This window comes from Chaetomium fimeti (genome assembly GCF_033439085.1).
Source record: "Chaetomium fimeti strain CBS 168.71 chromosome Unknown B0H64scaffold_13, whole genome shotgun sequence".
In the NCBI taxonomy this organism is placed as follows: domain Eukaryota; kingdom Fungi; phylum Ascomycota; class Sordariomycetes; order Sordariales; family Chaetomiaceae; genus Chaetomium; species Chaetomium fimeti.
The window spans coordinates 480,604-503,059 of NW_026944341.1; the positions used below are offsets into that span (position 1 = coordinate 480,604).

Here is a 22,456-nt window from a genome sequence, read left to right on the forward strand (position 1 = left end):
AGTTGGGGGTACTGGGAGCGGCTGATTAGATGATGGGACACCCAGGTGAAGTTCTCGCAAGGGCGCTGGGCATGATTTGTTTTTCTTTTTTCTTTTTTCTTTCCCGGCTAGCTAATCTCTGAAGGGATGACAAAATTCACGAATTCAAAGCTTGAGGATGTGAAATCTGGCGCTGCACAGTGTTCGGTCGTTTACATATGTGATGATTTGGACACAGGTTCAACATAAACCAACGGCCTGTTCACACAGTACAAAGCACACTACGGATACCTACGAGCCTACTTAACACACACATACTCGCGTTCAATTGTGTTTGTTTGCTGCTTTCCGGATTCCCCAAACCCTCGGCAACCCCACTCTCGAGTCGCCACAAGGACCAATACCTACCATTCTTGGGCGTCAATGCGTTGGCGCGCCTCGACCCACACATGCGACAAGCCTTAATTCAACTTCAATTCAACGCTGTACCACGCCTTTGCGACCAATAAAGGGTATCAACAAGGATGGAGAAACACAGTAGGGGCGGTGACTTCTTTAGACCGCCTCCGACATCGCCCAAGGGCCACCCAAGAAAGAAACTACGCCGGGAAGGACCCCCGAGACAACGGGAGGATAACGACTGGTCGCGCCCGCCGCCTTCTCTGTCTCCCCCGGTTGCCGGCTTTCAAGATGATGATGATGGTGCGCGCGAGTCTAAGCCACACCACCTGGGCGGGTATTTAATCGAGTCTGACTTGAGAATCCGCGGCAAATCCCACGCGTTGCCCAAATCTGAGGAAGGATACGACAGTGAGCCCGAGTCGAATTCCCTGGGGAATCTCGAGAGGACCTTCGTATCCACCGCCCGGAGCATCTTCGCCCTTGTCCAGAACATCGAGTCTGTCACGACAAAGAGCGGTTATGCGCCTACGCATCCCATCTCGCGCGCCGTGGCGAGAATCCAAGGGCAGTTGGACAGGCTCAACGATGTCTACCACGCCATGGGGGCCGAGATGGAGAGCATGGGGGGCGAGCTGGACCAGCTTGCCGCACGGGAAGAATCCCTGCGGAAAGACCTGGACAATTGCAAAACGACCAACTTCAAGCTCGCATGTAGCAAGAAGGATCTCGGCGAGGAGGTTCACTCCCTGAAATCCGCAGCTGCTGGGACCGAGGTGGAGCTGCGCCGGCTGAAGCGCGATCTGGAAGATCGCGAAGCAGAACAGACGCGACTCGAAGCCAGCCTGCGCGAGCTGCAAGAGGAGCGCAGGAAGACGGGCGCCGAGAAGCTCTGGCTGGAAGACACCGTTCGGAAACGCGACGTGAGCATCGAGACGGCCGCGGCAGACAACCGCAGGATGCAAAACCTGGTCCAAGAAATGGAACAAGAAATGGAAGGACTCAAGTCTAACAACCTCGGACTCCAAAGTTTGATTCAGCAGCGAGAGGGAGAAGCCGAAGCGGCCAAAGCCGAAAGTTTGCGACTACAGGACCTCATCCGCTCGAAAGAGGCTCATATAGCTTCGCTGGCTGTGGTACCACCCATCACGCCACTATCACCGTTGGGGCCATCGGGACCTTTTTCCTCTTTAGCAGGCCCAGTCCTGCCAATGGTCCCGCAAGGTCACACTCTACCGCCTCGCTCAAATTCCCCGCTTCCATATATCAAGCAGGAAGCACCGGATCCCACACCGCCGGCAGCTTTCACAGTTCCGGCCACCACGCCAGCCGAACAGCTAGAAGTCCCGACACAACGGGTCTCCCATATCGGGGTCGGCGCGGCAGACATTCTCAGCAGATTATTCGCCGTCGACCGCCCCATCTCCTGTGACAACCCCGTCCTATCGAGCTTCCTCAGCAACCTCGGCGCCGCCCCGGAAGCTTCCTCCATCCCCATCACACGATCAACAACCGAATTCTGGACCCTCAACGACCCGTGGACAACACAGCCCCCACCGCAGCGCACCCTCCGCGGAACCCTCGAAGAGCAATTCACCCACCTCTGCCTGCTCTTCCCTTTCCCCGGCACAACTCCCACAATCAACCCCGCCGATCACCCCAACAACGGCACCATCCCCAACCCCGCGACATTCCACCTCCTCACCACCCTCCTCACAGCCCTCACCAGGGCGGATTACTCCACCGCCCCCCGCGCAGCCTGGGCGTTCCTGCAGACCATGTCCGGTTTCCTCCCCCCTTTCCTCCTCCCCTCCCCCACATCCTCCACTTCGGCAACGGCAACGGCGACGCGCACCGCTCTCTTGAGCGTCATGCTCGCCGAGCTGTGCCGCGCACTGGCGGCGGCCTTACAAATGCCGCCTTCTGCGGTCTCTGCACCGCTGCTGTGGCAGCAACAGCAGCAGCAGCAGCAGCAGCAGCAGGGAGGTGATGAGGGACAGGCTAGGCCGCTGGCCCGGTTGGCGGGCTTGCTGCGGGATGTGGATCGGTCTGGGGCGGATGGGGGGCTGGGTGGGTTGGCGGATGGGTTGGTGGCGGCTGCTGGGGATGGGTTTTGTGTCTTTTCTTATGGTTGCGGCACTCCGGGGAGTAGTGGAGGGAAGGGAGGGGAAGTGGAAGTGGTGGGGAGGGAGGTGGGGCTGCTTCACTGCGGTGGTGGCGATGGTGGCAGCGGCTTCTTTCTAATGATTGATTTCGCGGAGAGGAGTTTGAGGGCCGTGGACTGTCGGCTGGCGGGGATGAGGCCGAATGCGGCGGAGCCGAGGAAGCTGGATCTCATTGTTGCGAGGCCGGATGATGGGCGGGATGATGGGGAGGAAGAGGAGTTGTTTAGGCTCGCCGCGGCACCGCGCGATGTGGCGGCGTTTTGGGTCAAGTATGCTATGGGTGATGACTGATGGTTGAGCAGGTCAAGAGCGAGTATATTATATTTGCTACATGTCATGCGTGACGATGGGTTCGGGTTCGGTATCTTTTCTTTTAGCACAGAGAACGCGGTGACGCGGTCTTGTTCTGTTAGTTACGTAGGATAGGTATGAATAGAGACAAATAATCATTTAATAAACCGCAAGATTAATGGAACTTGGGCAGTAATAACCTGGTCAAAATGGAAGCGCTCCTAGATTCTAGCTATTTATCGCCGCGGGCAACTTCGAGTTTCCTGCCATTGGAACTGTACGTCGTTCCTTCCATCCTTTTCTGAACCGTTTCGAATTAAAGTCCCTTCACGTGGTTTGGCACCGATCGAGTTTGTTGACTATTTCCTGCGAGCGAACTTCAATTCTTTAACAAACTACGAGCCATCGACCCACAAACTCGTTTCCCAACCACACCTCTCAGCTGCCGCATGCAAATTCGCGAACATGAAATACACCAAGAACAGCGGTGATATTGCCGTTAGCCATTGGGACGACGACGATTTCAAGCCATCGCAACGAGAGGCCCTGCACGAGGACCAGAAGCTCTGCAAATGGAACCTCGACCGCATCGTGTCGACCGTTCCGCTCAAGATTCAATCGTCCGGAATCTGCAACGGCTCCGGCCTGTTCGCGGGTGCCGATATACCCGCGGGCCGCGAGATTTACCACGTCGCCCCGATAATGCATACTCTCAGTGCCGGCAACCCTTCCTTTTGTTCCCATTGCCTGAAGGATACACAGGAAGTGTTGGGTGGGCCGTCCAAAGACAATGAAGAGACAAAGGCCTGTGCAAATTGCAAGGTCGCCAGGTTCTGCTCCAAGGTACGTTTCAACCCGTGTCGGGACTCTCGCGGAAGCAAAAGCTGATGAGTCCTGTAAACCAGCAATGCCAGAGATCGGCCTGGTCATTGTACCATAAAGACGAGTGCAAGATACTTCAGAAGACGCCAAAGATGACGGCCCATACTCTATTCACCCACCGCCTAGTTTTCTACCAGCAGCGTGGGTTCCTCCAGACCGCTCTGGCCCGCAGCCTGTCGCGCCTCGAAAACCACTTCAACGAATACTCCATGGATCCCGAGCGCTCTCAAGTGTTTTACGATATCGCATCGGCAATTCGGGAGGGAACTGGGAAAAGGGTACAGATCATAGTCCCATGGAGGCTTCTGACAGCGGTATGCTTGTTTGATCTTGAACTACAAGTGGTAATATAAAGCTGACCGGGAGACAGATGAGCACTAACTACGTACCGCTCCGTCCCGCCTCATCGAAGAGGCTCGTTGGATACGCGTTTGACGTGGTTACGGCCATGATCAACCACTCCTGCGACCCAAATGCGTTTGTTCATTTTGAAGGCAATGAGATTCGAGTCCGCTCGCTCAGACCGATTGCCGCTGGCGAAGAGATTACTATTTGCTATATCGATCCGACTCTTAGGTTGACTGCCCGCAAAGATTTCCTCAAGGGCAATCACTTCTTCGACTGTTCCTGTAAGTCGTTGTGTCACGGCCTTCGGTCCCCTCGTGACTTACTAACGCGAGTTGAATAGGCACCCGCTGCGAAGGCGAGCTCAAAGAGCAGTCGTCTCTGCTCGAAGGCACCGAAAAGCTTTCGATCCTTCCGCATTACCAGAGGGAGATCGTTCGGCTCATCGATGCCGCCGTCCAAGCTTTCAAACACCCTGGCGTTTTCCCGGACTATGAGGACCCTTCGGCGGTCGAAACATTGCTACGTACCGTCACCACTCATGCGTTCCCCCCTGGCAAGCTCTGGCCTGAACACATGGAACCCTTACCTTCTGCCCGCCTTTCGCTGGCCAAGTTGTATCTCGGAAAAGGACAGCCGGTACCCGCCCTGCGCAACGGCCTCAAAGGAAAACTCCTCAACACCCGGAAGAGCGGGCCTGAGTGGGTTAACGAAATGATGGACATCATAACCATCCTCATTGTCGCAGGCAGCCTGCCACCGGAGTCGCCCGCGTTTCAGGACAAGAAATTCCCCTCGGCAACCGATCTCCAGAACGTAACACTCGGGTATTTCGTGGCAGCTACCCACGAGGCGGCTCGCATGTTCGGCCCGGAGGCGGAATATGCCAAGGGGATCTCGCACATGACGAGTGTCATGGGTGCGCAGAGGGAACCCCCATTGCCGGGAAGCAAGGAATTCATAGAGGTGTTTATCCCTGCGCAGCGAAGACTGCTGGAATGGGTAGGCATACCGGAGGAGAATGCCATTGCCATCCACGGGGTGTGATTAACGTGGCGAGACGACTGGCCTCAAGCGGGATCTACGCAATCACTGACTCAGATAGTTAGCAGAATACGCATACGGAATGGCATAAACGATATGCCCGATCAACAATGGTAAATCTCGGTGTTCTAGTGCGTTATGAGAGTTTGTCATGTCATATATTTAATTACAGAAAAGAACACGTCATCTGGAAGCAGCATGGCATCTAACCCTTAGCACTCAAAGATTAGTTTGCCCACCTCTCAAGCTTCTCCGACCGAAACGCTTCCCCTACTAGCTCGAATCGAATGTCCAATTCCAGCGCTCTTCTTCTTCCTCCGTGTCCGATCCAAGCGGGGCTGTCCGCTCCTCCGCCACGAGCAAGTCCCACAGCAGCGCCATCGGAGCACGTCCAACCAGATTCTTACCCCGGATCTTCAGATAGCGCTCTGCCATCCGCGTGGTCGTCGGCGTAAGAAGAACCTCCCATATCGCCACCATGTGCTGTGTCAAACCCACTCTTTCCGCCTTGGTCACCGCCATCGCCCTTTTCCCACTCGTGCCCTTCCGCCAAGTGTAAATCGGCTTCGTCTCGCCCAGGCCAACCAACTCCTCTCCCTCTTCATCGGGAGAAGCACCAATCCGCGTTCCATCGCCACCAATAGCAGCAGCACTGAAAATGAAACCAGCTCTGGCCCAAACAGGCGGTGCCGTCGTCGACCTACCCTTCCTAACAGGAACCAGCAACTCATCCCTCAACGCGGGCTTACACTCCAACAACCAAGGCAGATTCGCCAGAAAATACACCCTCAACTGAAACAAATAGATGACCGCCGCACAATCCAGCATCTCATCCCTCAACCCCCACTCCTCCCTCTCCCGAAACTCATCCCCAACGGCATCCACCCCGAGGTAATGCACCACCAGATACAACACCACAAACACCCGCCTCACCCGATCCCGCCACGTCATCCTTAACTGCATCTGGCCCCTCACCCATCCATCCCCCTCCTCAGCCCACTCCTCCCGATCCCTCTCCTCCCCCGCCGACGGAAACACCCGCAACACCGCCCCCGACGGCCTCCCCGGCAACGGGTGCGTGAGCGCACAAAACAGCGGGTTCGCCCCCGCCGACGAGTAGGCCTCACCCGCCGCGCGGCAGGCAGCATAAGCCTGGGCGTTCGCGCGGCGGAGCAGGATATCCAGCGCGGCGAGGTGGGCGATGGAAGCGGCGGCGCAGAGGGCGGGGGCGAGGAAACGGCGCTCGGCGGGGGGCACGAGCTGGGCGAGGGCGTCGATGGCGGCGGGCTGGGAGTGCAGGTCGCCGCAGTGGGTTGTGAGGAGGGAGCGGTAGTTGGTCTGCGGTGCGGGGGGCAGGCGGCGGGCGAGCCAGGTGACGATGGCGGGGGAGCGGGCGCGGGCGAGGAGGGTGGTGTAGAGTTGGGTCGGGGAGGGGAGGTGGCGGCCGCGTTCGTGGTCGTGGTCGTGCAGGTAGAAGAGGCATTGGAGTTTGCCCTTGGTGAGGGCGACTTCGCGCGCGGTGTGGTAGAGCCATTCGCGGCCGTAGCGGTAGGGGCGGCCGTGGGTGTCGCCGAGTTTGAGAAGGAGGGCGAGGCAGCGGCGGGCGCCGTTGTGGACGCACATTTCTAGGAGGTCGTGGACGGCGGAGCCCGTCTCGTCCATCAGGTAACGGCCGTTCCGAGATGTCATTGCTTGTTCCCGGCGGTCGAACTCACCGAGTTGGAGGGCATGCTCGAGCAGATCGGGACGGTCCGCACTGATGGCTTGACAGAGTGGGTTGCCGAAGTGTCTGAAAGGGATGTTCTTGATCCTGTAGCGTAGGCGTTCCTGGAATGCCAGTTGGTATATGGCCTTGTTCATCAGGGCCAACTCGATGAACTTTACACCCGAAAAGGCTTGTGATTCGACGATGAGGCGGAAGAGCCCGGGCCGCTCTAGAGGGTGCGGCTTTGATGAAGGCATGGTGAGCACGTGTGGCGATTATGGGAACCTGAGGCGGAATTACAAACAAGCTGCGCTGAATTAGGGGGCGAAAGGGAAGAGGCGGGACCGAGGCGGATATATAGGAGAGGGCAAAAAACGACGTTTCTCAAATCAAATGAACATGGATATTTCTGCTCTTGTATTGCTATTGCCACGGTCTCGGTCCTTGCCCTGGTTGTGCCAGTGGCTGTGCGCTGAGATACAATCGCTTTGTCAACCCAAGTCCCCGCCTTTGTTGTTCGAAGCCCCCGGCAGACCGTGTTGGAACCCCCAATGCATCGGGCGCTACTCGCCACGAATATGCCAATGTTGCCCCATTACTTGCACAGCACTCCCTCAACCCCGGCGAGTTCCTGAAGCCAAAAGCGAACCGCACACCGCGAAAGCTACGCTGGCTAGCGTACCGAAAGCGTCTACAACCTCTCAAGTCGCCTCAGGGCCCCCTCCCCGCACCAGCTCAGGTCCCAGCTCCACAGGCTGCTCCAGGATAACAGCAGGGCCGGCCACAACAGACTCCTTGACGGGCGCCCCGAGCTGGTTCGCAATCAGAGCAACAATGACGCCCCTGGTCTCAAAGGCGGCCGGGATGGTGACGTTGATTGGACGGAGTGGAAACCCCTCGGTGACGATGGGGACGCTGATGTTGTGCACGCCGTGGGAGAAGACGGCATAGTACTGTGTGTCAGGGTCGAACACAGGCTGGTTGTCCTTGTCGGTGAAGGCCAGCGTGATGGTTGCGCCGGGCGCAAGGCTCTTCGTGTCGGGGGCCGCCAACAAGGCGGGCAAATGCTGGCGGGGATACGGATACTCTGGGTTTTCTGGCGGACAGCTTCCAGGAACCACGAGGCCCTGTGTGCTGTCGAGGATCTGGTTGGCGTACGGGAATGGGGTGTCCGACGGGCCGGCAAACGGGTTTGTCTTCCAGATCTCCATCAAGACCCAGGCCTCATGCCGAGTCTCTGTCTGCGAGAGGGCCGCAATCAGGCCCTGGTTCCAGTCGTTCTCGGCGGCTTGAACCAGCCCACTCAGGAATGCCATGCTTGAGATCTCGATCACGGTCATGAAAGTCATGTAAGATAAGGGGTCCGCTAGGGGGAAAGTGTATTTGCAAGGGCCTGGCTTAATCGACGTGGGCGAAATCTGATTCTGGAAGATGCGGAGATGGCCAGCCTCATTGTTGCGGATTTCCATCAGGCGCTGGCGCGTATTGTCGGGCATCCCGGCTTTTGTGAAGTCCTCGTCGGTGAAGCGCTCGATGCCTTGCTGGTAAAACTCGAAGATAATCCACTCGGCTGCCAGCAAGTTCTGCCACACGAAGTCGTCTTCACCGGGAGGGCCATCCTGAGTTGGGAATACAGGGTCCGTGATGTTGCCGGGGAAAGGCCTCTCAATGCCCCAGTAACTGCTGTAGTGGTCCGACTGGCCTGGGATGGGGCCGTAGTTCGGATCGGCCAATTTCTGGGCTTCACCAGAGTAGTGCGGCGGGACTCGAAAAGGCAACGCTGGGTCGACAAGCGCAAAGAGCGCTAGAAGCCACACGAAGAGGGCGTAGTGACTATTCGCTGGTGACATTATGACAAGAAACGACGTGACAGAGGGAGAAGGTGGTAAATAAGGTAAACAGGAGAGAATGGGGGATGTTGAGGTTCAGTGATTGTGGAAACGAGACGAGAGTTGGGTTAAAGCAATCCTACAGACATAGCCAGTGGTCCTTCCTCAGCTTGCCACTGATGATTGTTGATTTGGAAGGAACAGGGAAGTAATGACTCATACGCTCTAAAGTCTAGAACTCCCGTCGGTGGGTGACGGCTGCTTTTCGCTCTTGCCCCAAACGCCTTATTAGGTACTCACGACCCGGGAACCGCCCCTTCTCTCGCAGCACTGAGGTAGGTGCCTTATCCATGGACATCATTCGATATTAAGGAGCTGAGGACCGTATACGGACCGACCGGAACTTCCTTCCCAATATAAACGGAAGTCTCGGGTCGCCCTGGGTGTTGGTTGGGATTGTTCCTGAAGCCTTTCCCATCAACTCAACCGTGTCGATTTGTGATGCGGCACTGCTCAATATCATTTACGACGGAATCATCAAACCCAGCGCCGTCATTCCCTAGGGATTACTCAAGTACGTCTCTTACCCTGCCTCACCACCTGGGCAGCCAGTCACGGGCGAGGTTGAAGCCCAGGTTGGATGTGCATCATGATGCACGCGCTGACTGCCGAGTCGTCAACAGGTCATGTCTCTCTCTGCGCTACTGAGATACCTAACTTGCGACCCCACCGCTAGAACAATGTCTGTGACAATTTCGGCAGCAGTTCTGCTGCTAGTGATATTTCTCGGGTGCTATGAATTTCCACACTCGCGTGTGGATATCAGGGACGAACTGGCATTCCGTCGAGGATGTCGCCCGGTCCCGAGGATGCGCAAGAAGGGGTTCCTGGGGATTGGCCGGCTGATCGAGGGCCTCAGGGCAACCCGCAACGATAGGGGACCCCAGTATGTGATCGAGGCCATCGACAAAGAGATGGGAAAGCGTGTGCACACCGTTCTGGTGCCCATGTGCGGATACGATCTTCTCGTATCTCGCGACCCAAAAAATATCCAGGCCGTCCTCGCCACCAAGGCTGCCCACTGGGACGTCAGCGAGCACCGCACCGCCAGCTGGGAACCTATGCTTGGTAAAGGCATCTTCACCTCCCGTGGCGAGGATTAGAAGCACTCGCGCACCCTTGTTCGGCCGCAGTTTACGATGGACCAAATCAACGACCTAGATCTATACGAGCGCCACGTCCAAGCGCTCTTTGCCGCAATCGACCGGCACCAAAACGACTCCAGCGATGAGCAATGGACACGTGTTTTCGACTTGCAGCCCCTGTTTTACAACATGAGCCTCGATGTCATGTCAGAGATGCTCTACGGCTACTCGGTCCACTCCCAAAACCCTTCCGAACGCGTCGAGTTACCAGAGCTTACCGGGCACGAGCCTCCGGACCGCGAGAATATCGGAATGCATATGGATGCCGGTAAAGCCTGGATCGAGACCCGTGGAGCGCTCTGGAAATACCGTTGGCTGCTGCCGGTCAAGCAGTTCAACGAGCACTGCGCAGCCATCCACAAGTACGCCGAGTGGTTTGTGCAACTTCGCCTCACTCGGGGAGGCGAGTACTTGGATGGGCTGCAGCACCAGGGCGGTCAGCCCCACGGCGATCGTTACGTCCTTCTAAACGAGCTCGCCAAGGTGACGCAAGATCCAGTAGAGTTGCGCAGCCAAACTCTGAATGTGCTCAGCGCCGGCCGGGACACGACGGCTGCACTCCTGGGTTGGATTGTGTATTTCCTGGCTCGCCATCCCAAAGTCCAACTGAAGCTGCGATACGAAGTGCTTATCCGTTTTGGGCCGTACGTGTCGGGGCAGCCGAGCGGCATCGAGTTCAAGAAGGTGCGCGACTCGTTGCCGTACATGAACGCCGTCATCAACGAGACCCTTCGCATGGCGCCGGTTGTGCCTCTGAACGACCGAATCTCGCTCCGCGACACGGTCCTCCCACGTGGCGGCGGCGACGACAGGACGGAACCTATACTCGTTCCCAAGGGGACCCAGATCTTGATTCCGACGTATGCCTTGGGGCAGCGGCCGGACCTCTGGGATTTCGACCCGGACGAGTTCAGGCCGGAGAGATGGATGGAAGACGGGAAACGCAAGTTTGGCTTCGAGTTCGTGCCCTTTGGCGGAGGACTCCGGCAGTGCCTTGGACGTAAGTAGATGCAGCTCCAACAACACGGGGTGCTTCGAATTACTGACCAAGTCGCAGAACAACTGGCGCGGATCAAGTCGGCCTATGTCATCACCCGGATATTGCAGCGATACGACACCATTGAGAATGCTGAATCGCCGCCGGACGCACCTATTAGATTCCACCACACGATCGAAAACAGGAGTGGCAGTGGGGTTCAGGTCAAGCTACGCAAGGCGAAGTGGACGCTGCAGTTGCAAAGACGGTGGGAGGCCAAAAATGAGCAACAGCGTTTGGAAATACATTGACTTGTTAGCACTTGATAGGCAGCGTAGCGTTTCTTTACGAACAATAACGTAATCCGGAATACTTCGTACGAAGTAGCTACACAGTATTTTTCTTTGGCCACTCGTGTCTCCAGCCCCTTTCTCACGCCGTCGGGACCCCGCAGAAGAGCGTCGCGTCCTCTCCACCTCGCCCCCTAGATTCTTGGGTAAGCAAGGTTACGACGCGCTGGAGTTAGTGTTGCAGAAGTCCGATCCTCCGAGGCCCCCCGCCCGTCTCACCGTATATCTCACCGTGTTTCCCGGCTTCCCACACTCCATCATCGACAAGGACGGAATCAGCCACGAAACACAACCATGGTGGGCAAGACGGATAGCAACAACACCCTCAAGGGGCACAAGCTCCTCATCATTGCCCCTTGGGATGCCCCTGCAGGGTTTCTGGAGAAGCTGTCGACCTCATTCCCCGACCTGCAAGTGGTCTACCACGTGCAGACGTGGGCCTCGACGCCGCTCCCTCCGGCGACACTTCCGGCCGGTATTTGGGATGATGTAACCGCCTTGATGACGTATAGCACCCTGCCGACGCCGGAAGAGGCCCCGAAGCTGGAATACGTGCAGATGTTGAGCGCGGGCTTGAACCATGTGGCCCACGAGCCCATGTTTAAGGACACCAAGGTGGCGTTCTGCACCGCTAATGGCGTGCATGGGTGAGTCTCTTCTTGGAGGGGCGAGAGGGGGGGTGAACGACCGACTGAACTGTCAACAAACAGACCGCAAATCTCGGAATGGATCATCAGCACCTACCTCGCGTTTGAGCACCGCCGTACCGTCGCCCTTTCACCACTACTTATCGTATCCCCACTAACTCCCACCTAGTCCCCACGTACCTCGACCGCCAGAAACAAGCCCACTGGGACAACTCGGGCATGCTCAACATCGACGACTCGGCCAACAAGACTATGTACGCCGACCTTCTCCCCTTCCTCCTCCACCCACCTCCCCCTCCAATCACCACCCACCCCTTCCCCTTTCCCCCTCCCACCCCAACACCAACCCCCTAATCCTAACGTACACATACCAGCGGCATCCTCGGCTACGGCAGCATCGGCCGCCAGACCGCCCGCCTCGCCCGCGCCCTCGGCATGAGCGTGCACGCCTACACCCTCCACCCGCGCCCGACCCCCGAGTCGCGCCGGGACCACGGCTGGGCGCCGCCCGGGCTGGGCGACCCGGACGGCACGCTACCAGCACGCTGGTTCTCGGGCGCGGAGACGGCGGATTTGCACGCCTTCTTGGGGTCGGGGTTGGATTTGCTGGTGGTGGCGACGCCGTTGACGGGGCGGACTAAACATTTGTTGGGGAGGGGGGAGTTTGAGGTGTTGGGTGCTGCTGCTGGGGTGGGGGCGGGGAAGGGGAGGACGTTTGTGAGTAACGTGGCGAGGGGGGAGGTGGTGAGTACGGGGGACTTGGTGGATGCGTTGGAAAGGGGGTTGGTCAGGGGGGCGGCGCTGGATGTGACGGATCCGGAACCGTTGCCGGACGGGCATGTGCTGTGGGGGATGGGGAATGTCATTGTCACGCCGCATGTTTCCGGGGCGTCGACGAGGTATTTTGAGAGGGTGTTGGCGATTTTGGAGGTGAATTTGGGGAGGCTGGGGCGCGGGGAGGAGTTGGTGAATTTGGTGGATCGGGAGAGGGGGTATTAGAGGGTGGACGGACAGGGAGAGGGTGTGGGAAAAGGCGTGTACGAGAAATTGTTGTGTGTACAGTACTTACTGCCAGAGAAAGCACTCATGTTACTTCATTGCTTGAACAAGAGAATAAACGAAGCAGATTCCCAGTAAAGTACCTAGCAGCAATATTACCTACACCAGTCCTCAGTCCCCCTCCCCCCAAAACCCCCTACTCATAAACCCTCCCCCAAACCCTCCTCATCTCCTCACACACCGCACCCAACCACCTCGTCACCCCAGGCTGGCAGTACACCTCCAGCGACGCCTCCCACCATAGCTTCTCCACGTCGCGACCCGTGCGGGCGACGATCCAGGCCGGGTCGCCCCACATGCGTAGCCGGCGGCCGTCGTCCCCCTCGGCCTGCATACCCGCGGTGGCGTCCCGTAGGCGCGTGAAGTCGGGCTTGACGCCGTTGTGGTGGAAGAACATGAAGCGGGCGGTGTCGGGGGTGGTGGTGAGGTTGCCGGTGGCGGAGAGGAAGGTGGAGTTGGTGAGGTAGGTGGATGGGTTGTTGGGGTCGTCGGGGTTTGTTTTTTGTGGTGTTGTTTTGGGGAATAGGTTGGTGAATGGCCAGAAGCGGCGGGGCGGAGGGGGGTGGTCGTCGTGTTTTGATCTTGTTGCCTTGTCGGAGGGCGTGTTGTCTGCTGCCTCTTTCACTGCGGCCATGACTGCCCGGTAGTCCTCCATCGGGTCCATCTGCTGCATGAACATGCCCCGCCACTTGTTTCCCTTAGCTGTTCGTCCGTGTGCCTGTGGCATAGTCTTGACATCCCAGTATCCTTTCTTCACCCCCACGCCAGGCTTCATCCACTCGGTCGGCGGGTTGTAGACCCCCTTCTCCCGCAGCGCATCCAGCACCAATGCCGCCTGGAAGAATGTCTCCTTGTCCCCCTCTCCTGGCCCGTGCTGTGTCAGCATCGTGTAGTAGCGCCCTGGCCCGTTGTAGTTGTAGTACACCGCGAGGAGAAGTGTGTCGGCGTGACGCGCTTTGTCGTAGACGATCACGCCGCTTTCCGACGTGGCGCGGGATGTCAGCGGCGGCACCTCGATGTCTCCGGCGACCCTGTAGAACATGGCCGAGGTTGAGGACGCCCAGAAGTCAGGCCAGGTGATAAAGCCAGCTGACGTAAATGGCTCGGCGCCTTTTTCGAAGATGCGGTCGGGGTTGAGGATGGGGAGACAGTCGGAATCGAGAAAGAGGACGTTTTGGAAGGTCGAGGCCACGAGGGCGATGGACTTCCACTGAAAGCGCTCGAACTTGACGGTGATGAACGGATATAACTTTGTCCACATGTCGTTGATGTAAAGGCAGGCCGCGTCGTGACGGGGCATTTCGTTGGCGCAGAGAAAATCTATCCATGGCGCCGTCGAGTCGAGCACTATTTGTATCGGGAGTTGTGAACCGGTTTGTCGCGTTAGGAGGACAAGGGAGACCGCCTGTCCAAAGCTAGAAGCGCCAGCAGTCGTGACTATCCCAGTAGTGCCGACTTGGTAGGGAAGATGACGCGCAAACTCGGGCAGCTGCTTGATGAAGGCAGCATGAGACTGACGGAACTCGGCTTCTGCCTTGTACGTTAACCGAAGTAACTCGGGCCTCGCCGAGTCGATGTCGGGTCTCCAGTTATGGGCGTCCGCCGCCCCCTCGACCACGACGGGCGGTACATTGACATGGGTGGTCTTCAAGCGCGTGAAGAACTCTATCCACCAGTCGGTCGGGTCATGGTAGCTCGGGCGGCGGCCCGGCGGACTGAGTATCACAGGCGCAGCAGGCCGTGTAACTTCCGCGAACCGTCGGTTGGGGTCGAGCTTGTTGATGTAAACGAAGACCAAGGTCAGGAGGGAAACGAGGATCAGGTACTTCGCTCCCCTGCTGAGATACGGGCTGATCGGCATTGACCGCGCAGTTCGAAATTGGTTGACAGCTATCGAACGCTCTCGAGATGATCTCTCCTGCCGTGGTCGCGAACTGTAACCAGAGGATATCGGTTGCGCGATCTCATGATAAATTATGGTGTTTTCCTGTCGTCGGTCGAAGTGAGGGTTGTAGAACGTAACATCGAAAGTCCAGTGGTAGAAATATTTTAGGAAATTTACTTTGTGCTAGTTGTCACTCAGGTGAGTAAAGAAGGGACGAAATTCATTAATTATTCTTTTGCTCGCCAGTGTGACTCTGTAGCACGGCGGGAGTTCCGTGTAACTTTGGTACTTTTGAGAGCAGTGGGAGTTGAGCAGGCTCCCGTACATGTCCCGCTTTTACATTCCAGTTGAAAGTGAAGCTGGGCAGGTCAGGGCAATTGTTTTAATACATTTCGCCGTTTTCGCTAGCCCCCGAAGGACTGAAGTCGGTTAATAAATAACTTAAATTCCAACAATATCGCATCCGGGCAGGCCATGACTGCCACCTCCATTACATCCAATATTCGCATTCGGACTGTTAGGTGGCCGGTAACGATTTTTGGCATGAATATTAGATACCTAAACACATTTTGCCTCGTTTACACCGCCCCCTTCTCGTGGCTGAACCAACCCCAGAGTTGGGACGAGTTGTTAACCTAGCCACATTGCCTTTCGGGACCTACCCAATATCGGCGACCTTAATTTGTACAAATCATGCGACAGCTCACACAAACCAAAGGCTGGTCAGGCTCCAGGCCGCCACACCGTTCTCACCGAAAATAGGGGTCGGCTGACAAGTTACAACTTACAAGTCGAATTAGTCACTCCACGCTCCGATGACGGTCGTCGCGACGACAAGCTCTACAAAACAGAATATGAGAGAAACGAAAAGACTAAAATCGTACCTACTTTCTACTCTTGGTAAGCTTTCTCACTGTGACAGGGCGACAACGTGAGGCACGGCTGATCACGCCACGCAGCCTCACCACGTCAAGATGGTGGCGGTGCTCCAACAAGTCCGATATCATGCGTGCAGAAAGTTTTTATTACTGTGCGAGCTGCTGGTATTTTCTCATTAGCGGCATGGGGGTTCATCCATCCACTTAACGCAGGTACGCAACGTGGAAAACCGCATTTCATCTCAGCCTCGGCTGCTTGAAACTTGAAAGGCATTCCACTCAGCTGATGCACACTAAACGAATGCGAACAACCCTGCCCTCGCTTGTATTGGTTCAAGTGGCGGCATCCAACTAAACTGCAGGAACTTCATAGCTGAGAAAAATAAGAGGCACTTTCATCCCTGTCGGGGAGTCAAGTGTTGCTTGGGTCATCACCAAGGTCGGCCTGGGAGGCCTGGATGAGATCGGACGATTGCTCTGCTAGGCTTTGCCCACTAGGCTTTGCGTAGGACTAAATTTTGACCCCGCCCACGCGTTCTTGCAGAGTAGTAACTTTTCCGGTGCTTGACCGAGGTCGGTGGAACCGTCTGTGGCACACTCGACCGTAAACCGGTGACCATGGCGATGGCAACTCGCAGGAGGCCATGACTCAGTGAAGCCGGAAGCCGCCTTGTTTACGAAAGATATAAGACCGATACTTTTCCCATGTTCCTGTTTCTTTCACCCGTTACCAGAGCTCTTCACCTTAACTCCCCAAAGGCCAAAAGTTTCACTTTCCAACACCACCATCATCGACCACCACATCAATCAACCCCTTATTACAAAACAACACCACCAACACCCCCGACCCAAACCACACACAAAACACACCCTCAAAACACAAACAATCAACATCAAGTCCAAAATGTGCCACAAATACACAGACTACTTCCGATGCGGCCACACCCGCCGCACCCGCCTCCTGGCATGCGACCGCTCCTACAACCATCTAGTGGTCAGTGAGCGGGGCAACACCTACACCGATGATTGTGATCGGTGTGTGCGGACCACGGCCGTGGTGGCAGAAGAGCCATGGTACCGTGGCTACTCGTACCGGTATCGGTATTATTCGAGGGAGAGGACTGTTTGGTGAGGACGACATGGAAGCGAGGGGGAGGGGGGTTGGGTTTGGGTTTTTTTCCTTCCTTTTGTCTCACTCTTCACTCGTGGGATTTTGTTTGGTGGTTCTCTTCATGTTGAAGGTTCTTGTTTCTTGGGAATAGACTGGGGGGGTAACGGTTTGGTTCAAGGCTAAGAGTGCATTTCTGGGACCGAGTAGACAACGTTAGGGGTGGTCACATTGGTTTTCCTACATGTCAAGAGACGAAAGAGGTACCGATATCAGAATAGAGAATAGAATGTTTCAAACTTCCAGGACCAGGTTGCGTGTGAGGGAAGAACCCGAATGGGCTTATGCTACCTCACGATGCATCCGCTTGCAACAGACAGGCTATCGTATGTACATGTATTATGGCCAACCTACAATAATACGTGGTTCCGCCCAAGCGCCGGACTAGGAAGCAAGGGCGATATCACCGGCTCGCTGTTCGGTCTCGGCCGGACGATCGTGTTCTCTCGCGAAGGTATCCCAATGTCAACGAAATCCCAGTCGTCGCGCTGAGTTTGGCGATGCCATGGTATTGCCACTTTCAAGTCCCTCTTAGCCTTCTCCACGTCATAGTTCGTTCCTCCCGACGATACCGAGTTTCCACGAAGCCGCTGCAACGGCTCCTCCAGCAGGCCACTAATCGTAGTTCGTGACGGTGGCCTGATCATGCCCCTTCGAACATCGTTCCAGTTGAGGGCAAAGAATATTCCGGCAATCCACAGCCCTTGAAGAGGAAGAACTGTGGAGACGGCGACGCGGAATCCTAACGGGCTGCCTAGCTCCGGGTGTACAAGATTCCAGCCGAGCTTGATGGTCCCTGGCAGCCATGTGACGAGCAAAGAGCCCGCGAACATGAGCCCTGTCCATAGATGTACCCCCGTTGTGGAGTCCTTGATTGTAAAATGCCGCGTCATATTCTTAACGGAAAACCTGCCTCGCGGGGGTGGCGTGGGGGCAGGCCGCGGAGAGAGTGCAAAGGCACGGAGCCAAGTTCCTGCCGGTGGAACTGGCGACGTGTGTACGGGTGGTGGATAGGTGACAGGGCGAGAACGGCCGGCTGCTTTAGTGCATTGTGTGCCGAAGAACATATTTCCCGAACTCGGAGAAAGTGGCCAGTCGCTGAGTGAGATAATTGAGTCCTTGCCCGGGTTAATGCGAGTGGTCGAATAATAATACAGAACCACTTACGCTTGATACGCTTGAGGCTGCAACAAGGGGGTCCCCAGAGGCCCTTGAAGAACGGACTGAGTTGCAACCATCCCATCCTTGTTGGTTGTCATATCGCTTCCTGGAAATATGTACGGTGACCCCAAGGTAGATGACGAGTGAGGTAAAAATGCATCCCCAAACGGGGATGTAAACCGGCAGCACCTCCTGCCCAGCGGACTCCCAGCACCAACCCTAGGAGAATGAGCAAGGGTTCGTCGAACTACTGACAAAACATACCTCATTGCTGTTCAATGTTGCACCTCTTGGCCGCTTTATATGGAGACGCGTGAGTGCTAGGGCCAACGGTCCCCCATAACAAATTAAGCAGTACGCCCAACCCCATTTCTGGAGAGACACTTGTTTTGAGCCCCTAGCCAAGCCCACAAGCAAATGAACTGCTATTCCTAGAGACCACAAAGGACCTGACAACGCAGACCTGGTTCCGGAGAGAGTTAGCGTAGATGGTAATGGGGTCAGGAGGAGTACCTACACGTCCATTAAAAACCCCTGAGCCAGACACAAGGGGCTCGATAGACCCTGTCTAATCCCGTCGCTCCCGACGATACAAGCAATGCAACCCAGTATACTTCCAGCCGATGAAAATGCTAGAAATGTGTTGGGCTCTGTCCGAACCCGCGGGATGAAGACATATGAAACGAGGACCAAGCAGACTAGAGGGAGGGATAATGAACCGCCCACTCTCGTGAGAAGCCCGAACAGTTCCGCCTCGTGCTGGAGCGAAGTAGAAGCATTCATCATGAAAAGGAAAGGGGTATCAACACAAGAACGCTGTAATAACGGAAGGAAATGGATAGGAGAGGGGACGATTGCTGCGGGAATCAAGGCATCGTGAAGCGTTGGTAACGGGGGAAAGGGGAGAGGTTGAACGCGAGGAACCAGTCCTGGAGAAATGGATGGCGAGGTGAGCCGAGGAGTAAATGTGAATGTGAGGAGTAACACAACTGTCATACACGACTCGACCGAATGCTCGGTGACCGAACACACACGACCTCGGCAGGTGGACGACATCTTAATTATCTGACCACAGTGCTCCGTTATATCTAAACCTGGGGTTACATCTCCAACAATCAAGCTTGCCACCAGCCACTGACGTAGCACCGAGCCCGCCGCATGCAGGAGAAGGCGGCACAACAAATTGGCCGCCCCTGGCGTGATGATTCCTTGGCGAGTCGGCGTGTTTTTACCTCCTTAACCCCAACGCCTCGACTCCGGACCTGTGGCACGCAGCGGCGTAAGCGACCCGCTCCGCGCCGAGAATATCCCAACTAACCGCGATCGTCCTGGCGGCTGTTTAGTCGGAACTTTGGGCTGCAGTGGAAACACATCGCTTAAACTATCAATGGATTCCTCTTGCTCTAGTGTGCATAATACAACCTTCCAACCCCCACTTTCTTGCTCCTCGCTCCAGAGATTCCTCTCTATCTGTTGTCGCTCGTAGCATCGCGAGACACCTCCAACCCCACACCGCACTAAGGACTTGCGAGAGCCGAAAGGGCTATCGAAAACGACGACGGCCTCGTTTTCGACCACGCAAAAGTGATACTACGACGAGCCCAACGACAGTGTAACTTCTTACTGTATCTCGAGCTATTAGACACAGGCTGTTAATGGGTACATACGAGCATGTTGCTTACGGGTTCACTCCGGTTCCGTATCAGGGTCGTAATTCTCGGAGTACTGGCAGTCCCTCTGACCACAGTCCGGACCTCGTGACCTGATTGACGATCCATCCTCCCGGTACCGCGTCGTCCACTCGCAGTTGTCAACAGGAGGGGCGAACTCGGAACGAGCCATTGATAAAGTAACGGGCACTTTTGTTAGGTGTATAGTGTTGAGAAGTGCTTAGAGTTGAGGGTTGGTCGAAATTCACCCGTTTGTTGTTTGTTTGGGCTCTGTCTTTTGTTTCTGAAGGATCCAGGGGTGAAGGGTGAGCCGATGCTTACCTATTTATGCACATCCTATCCTGTAGGGCACAATGGTGCCTCGCTCTCATTCGGGTGCCACAAAGGGGCCAGTTGATGAGGGATCTCCAGTTCTGCTGCCGGAAATTCCTCCCTGATTGGCGAGTGGGCGAGGGGATCAGCCCACAGCCACAGATTGCCTTGGAAAACCGTTGTCTGTTCCGCATCCGTGATGACAGCAACCTCATCCTTCGGTTAGCGTAGTCATAGCGGGCGAACGGCAGGGAGCGCGGTTCGTGAGGTGAATAGGTATTCATTTAACTGGGTAGGTACTTGATCTTTCCCGGACACTGTCTCAACATCTTGTGAAACCCCGAGGAGTGAGGCAGAAGCATCATCGTCGAGTACATATTTTGTATGTCAGTAGAGTTGAGCAAAAAAGCCGGACTATCAAACAACTATTCACAAATGAATATGTGGGATCCAGAGCATCTGACCCAGCAACGCCGAATCCCCAAGATGAATCCCCAAGATAAACCCTACCCGTACGCAAGGCAAGAAATGAAACAAAAGAACGAGCCCAAGCAAAAGCCGTTCGTTTCCCAATCCCCTTCCCAGCCGAATCATGATGTCGTCAACCCACCCTAGACAGTATTACACAAACTCCGTCCCCGTCACCCTCACAAACTCCCCCACGGTATGCAACCACAACCTCCTCACCAAATCCTCATCCCTCAACCGCTGCACCGCCTCCTCCACCTTCACACTCTGCGGCTCCGCATCAAAACTAACCGAATACACCCCACCCCCCACCCGCGCATCACTCCCCCTCGCCACACCCACCCCCTCCCCATCTTTCAACCCCACCCCAGCCGTAACCACCACACCCCCCACCCCCGGCCCGCCACAGCCACATCTCGCCGGAAACCGGCCACTCGTCGCGGCATACAGCTGCCTCTCCCCGGCCTCCGCCAGCGGCACGGTGACCATCGGCCCGACGACCTTGTTGAGCACGGTCTGGACGAGCCCGACGGCGCTCGCGGCGCGCACCTCGCGGCCGGCGTGCGTGCGCACGAAGCCGGGGAAGGAGTGCACGAAGCTGACGTCGGGGGCCTCGAGGGCGAGGGATTCGAGCGCCAGCGTCATCATGGTGCTGGTGTGCGCGCGCAGCTGGAGGAGGTGGGCCGGGTTGGGCTTGGGTTTGGTGGGGGAGGTTGGGGGGCTGGGGGTTTTGGAGTTGGTTTCTGTGGTGGTGGTGGTGGTGATGCGCGGGGGGAGGGCGAGGGCGCGGCCTTGCAGGTCGCCGATGCAGACGGGGCCTTCTTTGGTGCCGCCGAATACGGAGACGACGCGCCGGAGGGAGGGCGCTTTTTGGAGGAGGGGGAGGAGGTTGGAGATTAGGCGGATGCGTGCGTAGTAGGTTACTGCCGTGGGGTAGTAGAGGTTTTCAGGGGTGTCTGGGTGGGAGTGTTAGTTCGGGTGTTGTCCTTCGTCTCCTTGAGTTTAGGGGGTGAGTAGTACCTCTGCCCGTCACCATGGTGCCGGGTGTGAGAAAGAGCAGGTTGATGAGAGATTCATGGCTCTTGATGTCGTGACAGACCTCGTCCACGTTTTGCAGCAGGGACAGGTCGGCTTGGATGTAGTGATATTGACCCGCTGGGTTGATGGTCGTGAGTTCCTCAATGATGCGCACAGCGGCCCGCTCCGACCGGCCGATGAAGTAGATACGCGGCTGGACGGCGTGCTTGGCGAACAACTTCATGGTGGCCTCGCCAATGCCACTAGTGCCGCCGGCGAAGACGGCTACCATGCCCGCCGGGAGAGCTTCCGGGATGCGGGCGTTGGAGGACCGCATCTGCTCGAGGGTAACCATGTTGGCTGTGGATCGTAGTTGGTACTACGGTGAGAAGCGAGAGTTGAAGGTTGTTTGACAGAAAGAGATTGGTCTACACGGCGACGACGAGCTACACACAGTAAGGAGGAGGAAAGGGGCGGAGGACGGGAAGGAGAGGAGCAATCTGGGACAACAAAAAGCCCGGAGGGCTTCGGGAGTTTGAGCCGTGATCAACACGAACGGGATACATATGCATGCATAGGATATCGGTGCTGTTAAACTGCAAGATGCACCGGAAGACGCGGAAAACCCACCGTCCGGGAGTGAGTTGTGCTGCTTGTGCACGGCGGGCGACCGCGGGCCGACAGTTTTCGGCAAAACCCTGCTCAGTGGGCAGCACAAAAGGAGGCAAGTGACCCCGGATGAGATGCAGGCCGTGAAGCTGTTCGAAACAAGCTACCGATCCTTGCTGTTTGCGGCGGCCGTTGGCCTTCCCGTTGGCCCCCAGTTTGCTGCTCTTTGCAGAAGGAAATCAGATGGATCGACGCCCCCTTGCCCGGTCTGGACGCTCGTTGCTACGCCTTCCCGAGATCCCCAAAGCTTCGATCGAGATCCGCTTGTAGCACACCATCGATTGGCTGTAGCCCTGTCCAAACTGCTATTGAGGAACCCTCCGACGGGCCCCGGGCCTTCTCGGTCGACGCG

The 22,456-nt window shown here is 56.6% G+C and overlaps 9 protein-coding genes across 9 annotated transcripts; 4 read left to right on the forward strand and 5 right to left on the reverse strand.

Moving 5' to 3' along the window:
- The first annotated feature begins 346 nt into the window (after window positions 1–346).
- B0H64DRAFT_436738 (uncharacterized protein) lies at window positions 347–3,003 on the forward strand. The gene has a single exon (XM_062806204.1). The coding sequence runs from the start codon at window positions 504–506 to the stop codon at window positions 2,832–2,834; it is 2,331 nt and encodes a 776-aa protein (XP_062654021.1). The 5' UTR covers window positions 347–503; the 3' UTR covers window positions 2,835–3,003.
- Window positions 3,004–3,299: 296 nt separating this feature from the next.
- Window positions 3,300–5,108, forward strand: B0H64DRAFT_332077 (uncharacterized protein; the record flags this gene model as incomplete). The annotated part of the gene is made up of 3 exons (XM_062801035.1): window positions 3,300–3,677; window positions 4,129–4,345; window positions 4,405–5,108. The coding sequence occupies 3 exons, from the start codon at window positions 3,300–3,302 to the stop codon at window positions 5,106–5,108; spliced, it is 1,299 nt and encodes a 432-aa protein (XP_062654022.1).
- Window positions 5,109–5,204: 96 nt separating this feature from the next.
- B0H64DRAFT_452589 (uncharacterized protein) lies at window positions 5,205–7,220 on the reverse strand. The gene has a single exon (XM_062807208.1). The coding sequence runs from the start codon at window positions 7,065–7,067 to the stop codon at window positions 5,379–5,381; it is 1,689 nt and encodes a 562-aa protein (XP_062654023.1). The 5' UTR covers window positions 7,068–7,220; the 3' UTR covers window positions 5,205–5,378.
- A 196-nt stretch (window positions 7,221–7,416) lies between these two features.
- Window positions 7,417–8,660, reverse strand: B0H64DRAFT_350502 (ferritin-like domain-containing protein; the record flags this gene model as incomplete). The annotated part of the gene is made up of 1 exon (XM_062801436.1): window positions 7,417–8,660. The coding sequence occupies one exon, from the start codon at window positions 8,658–8,660 to the stop codon at window positions 7,512–7,514; it is 1,149 nt and encodes a 382-aa protein (XP_062654024.1). The 3' UTR covers window positions 7,417–7,511.
- Window positions 8,661–9,624: 964 nt separating this feature from the next.
- B0H64DRAFT_412686 (cytochrome P450) lies at window positions 9,625–11,189 on the forward strand. Its single transcript, XM_062804936.1, has 2 exons — window positions 9,625–10,844; window positions 10,902–11,189. The coding sequence occupies exons 1-2, from the start codon at window positions 9,839–9,841 to the stop codon at window positions 11,129–11,131; spliced, it is 1,236 nt and encodes a 411-aa protein (XP_062654025.1). The 5' UTR covers window positions 9,625–9,838; the 3' UTR covers window positions 11,132–11,189.
- Window positions 11,190–12,816, forward strand: B0H64DRAFT_368559 (uncharacterized protein; the record flags this gene model as incomplete). The annotated part of the gene is made up of 4 exons (XM_062801982.1): window positions 11,190–11,817; window positions 11,881–11,933; window positions 11,987–12,071; window positions 12,192–12,816. Exons 1-4 carry the CDS (start codon window positions 11,465–11,467, stop codon window positions 12,814–12,816), a joined length of 1,116 nt encoding a protein of 371 aa, XP_062654026.1. The 5' UTR covers window positions 11,190–11,464.
- A 196-nt stretch (window positions 12,817–13,012) lies between these two features.
- B0H64DRAFT_427753 (mannosyltransferase putative-domain-containing protein) lies at window positions 13,013–14,844 on the reverse strand (the record flags this gene model as incomplete). Its single annotated transcript, XM_062805807.1, has 2 exons — window positions 13,013–14,389; window positions 14,776–14,844. 2 exons carry the CDS (start codon window positions 14,842–14,844, stop codon window positions 13,013–13,015), a joined length of 1,446 nt encoding a protein of 481 aa, XP_062654027.1.
- A 2,202-nt stretch (window positions 14,845–17,046) lies between these two features.
- B0H64DRAFT_412694 (uncharacterized protein) lies at window positions 17,047–19,052 on the reverse strand. The gene is made up of 4 exons (XM_062804937.1): window positions 18,486–19,052; window positions 18,233–18,431; window positions 17,975–18,187; window positions 17,047–17,925 (listed from the first exon to the last, which is right to left on the reverse strand). Exons 1-4 carry the CDS (start codon window positions 19,022–19,024, stop codon window positions 17,158–17,160), a joined length of 1,719 nt encoding a protein of 572 aa, XP_062654028.1. The 5' UTR covers window positions 19,025–19,052; the 3' UTR covers window positions 17,047–17,157.
- Window positions 19,053–20,212: 1,160 nt separating this feature from the next.
- Window positions 20,213–22,127, reverse strand: B0H64DRAFT_350513 (uncharacterized protein). Its single transcript, XM_062801438.1, has 2 exons — window positions 21,439–22,127; window positions 20,213–21,374 (listed from the first exon to the last, which is right to left on the reverse strand). The coding sequence occupies exons 1-2, from the start codon at window positions 21,788–21,790 to the stop codon at window positions 20,572–20,574; spliced, it is 1,155 nt and encodes a 384-aa protein (XP_062654029.1). The 5' UTR covers window positions 21,791–22,127; the 3' UTR covers window positions 20,213–20,571.
- Between the last annotated feature and the right edge of the window lie 329 nt (window positions 22,128–22,456).

Excerpts from the sequence above, each read along its gene's own strand:
- B0H64DRAFT_436738 (XM_062806204.1), top strand. The coding sequence starts at position 504 with ATGGAGAAACACAGTAGGGGCGGTGACTTCTTTAGACCGCCTCCGACA.
- B0H64DRAFT_452589 (XM_062807208.1), bottom strand. The coding sequence starts at position 7,067 with ATGCCTTCATCAAAGCCGCACCCTCTAGAGCGGCCCGGGCTCTTCCGC.
- B0H64DRAFT_412686 (XM_062804936.1), top strand. The coding sequence starts at position 9,839 with ATGGACCAAATCAACGACCTAGATCTATACGAGCGCCACGTCCAAGCG. Across the intron at positions 10,845-10,901 it reads ACTCCGGCAGTGCCTTGGAC|AACAACTGGCGCGGATCAAG; the intron begins GTAAGTAGATGC and ends ACCAAGTCGCAG.
- B0H64DRAFT_412694 (XM_062804937.1), bottom strand. The coding sequence starts at position 19,024 with ATGTCGTCCACCTGCCGAGGTCGTGTGTGTTCGGTCACCGAGCATTCG. Across the intron at positions 18,188-18,232 it reads CAACATTGAACAGCAATGAG|GGTTGGTGCTGGGAGTCCGC; the intron begins GTATGTTTTGTC and ends TCATTCTCCTAG. Across the intron at positions 17,926-17,974 it reads CAGCCTCAAGCGTATCAAGC|GACTCAATTATCTCACTCAG; the intron begins GTAAGTGGTTCT and ends AACCCGGGCAAG.
- B0H64DRAFT_350513 (XM_062801438.1), bottom strand. The coding sequence starts at position 21,790 with ATGGTTACCCTCGAGCAGATGCGGTCCTCCAACGCCCGCATCCCGGAA. Across the intron at positions 21,375-21,438 it reads CACCATGGTGACGGGCAGAG|ACACCCCTGAAAACCTCTAC; the intron begins GTACTACTCACC and ends ACTCCCACCCAG.